Source organism: Verticillium alfalfae, genomic scaffold (assembly GCF_000150825.1).
Source record: "Verticillium alfalfae VaMs.102 supercont1.8 genomic scaffold, whole genome shotgun sequence".
NCBI lineage: Eukaryota > Fungi > Ascomycota > Sordariomycetes > Glomerellales > Plectosphaerellaceae > Verticillium > Verticillium alfalfae.
In genome coordinates this window covers 463,028-464,236 of record NW_003315031.1, presented here as the reverse complement: position 1 = coordinate 464,236, position 1,209 = coordinate 463,028, and the positions used below count along the sequence as shown (strand labels likewise).

Sequence of the window (1,209 nt, the reverse complement as noted above, 5' to 3'; positions counted from 1 at the left end):
TGCGGCGACGCCAACGACACATGACACCGACGCCGTCTCGACGGCCATCCTCAGCGCGTCGGCGACCTCGCCGGCTGCCGCACCCAGACCTTCCAGATCCCGCAACGACACGCGCAGCGGCGGCACCGTCGGGCCCCATGCTCAGCAGCGCCCTCGGCGTGCGCGCCGCCGACGCCGGCCTGCCGCAGCTCAGCATGCACAGCATCCGCGCGACGACCGGCAGCCTCGATCCCGGTCTCGGCGTCAAGTTCTTCAAGGGCTTCCTCGACCACTGGGAGAAGGTCGATGCCGAGTGGCAGTGAGCGGCGCGTGCGTTGCCTGGACGATATGCCCGGGGGTACGAATGGACGGGTGGTCTGGTTGTTGTCGCGCCGAAACGAGAAGGGGGCCTGGAGTTCAGCATGACAACTGTACACGTAGCGGGAGCATGGCGTAGAGATATTTATAGAGCACTGCCTTGGATTTGAGACCGGGGAATACATGCATTGCATTGCACGCGTTGGCCGATATTCTGTTGAACTAACTTGGGGCTCTGGAACAATGAGTAGCCGCAAGTCGTCGCGAGACAATGTTCCTTCCGTAAGCTGCATTCGAGGGGAAAACAGCTGCAGGGCCTCCGGAAATGGGATGGGTAAATGATACATTCATCATTACTAGCTACGTTCATTACCAGCTATGTCTATTGTGAAGATCATAAACATATACCGCGTAACAGAATATGTGGGTATACAAAATGCTACCGTCCTCATCCCCGTCCTCCGGCCCTCCCGTGCTCATCCTCGTCCGCCCGTGCATTACCCCCTCGACCCCCCCGCCAACCCCCTCGCCCGCTCCAGGTCCACCTCGGCCTCGCGATCGGCCCGGACCTCGTCGCACTCGTCGTCCTCGTCGTCGAGGTCGTCGTCGCTCTGCGTGCCGCGGTCGCTGTGCGCCGGCCCCGCGAGGTCCTCCTGCCCCGGCTGCCGCCTCTTGACAAAGTCCTGCCTGTGCGCCTCGGCGAGCATCTTGGAGATGCTCCGCGCGCCCGACGACGCCTCCTGCGTGACCGTCGTGCGGCGTCGCCGGACCACCGTGCCCGACGACACGGCCTCATGACCGCCGTCCGCGACACCGGCCTCCTCGTCGCGCCGCGACGAAGCGGGGCCGCACGCCCGTCGCCGTGCGCCGCCGGCGCTGAGCACCTCGGACGGGCCGCCGTCGTCCTGGTCG

The 1,209-nt window shown here is 64.9% G+C and overlaps 2 protein-coding genes across 2 annotated transcripts in view; one reads left to right on the top strand and one right to left on the bottom strand.

The window, feature by feature from the left end:
- VDBG_06568 (conserved hypothetical protein) overlaps positions 1-302 on the top strand; it is a gene marked incomplete at both ends in the record, with an annotated part of 1,596 nt that extends 1,294 nt beyond the window's left edge. The window contains one exon of the mRNA XM_003002960.1: positions 97-302. Within this exon, the coding sequence (XP_003003006.1) occupies positions 97-302 (206 nt within the window). The remainder of the gene's footprint in view (positions 1-96) is intronic.
- Positions 303-794: 492 nt separating this feature from the next.
- The window catches only part of VDBG_06567 (conserved hypothetical protein), a gene marked incomplete at both ends in the record, with an annotated part of 3,415 nt that continues 3,000 nt past the window's right edge, over positions 795-1,209 (bottom strand). The window contains one exon of the mRNA XM_003002959.1: positions 795-1,202. Coding sequence (XP_003003005.1) covers positions 795-1,202 — 408 coding nt within the window. The remainder of the gene's footprint in view (positions 1,203-1,209) is intronic.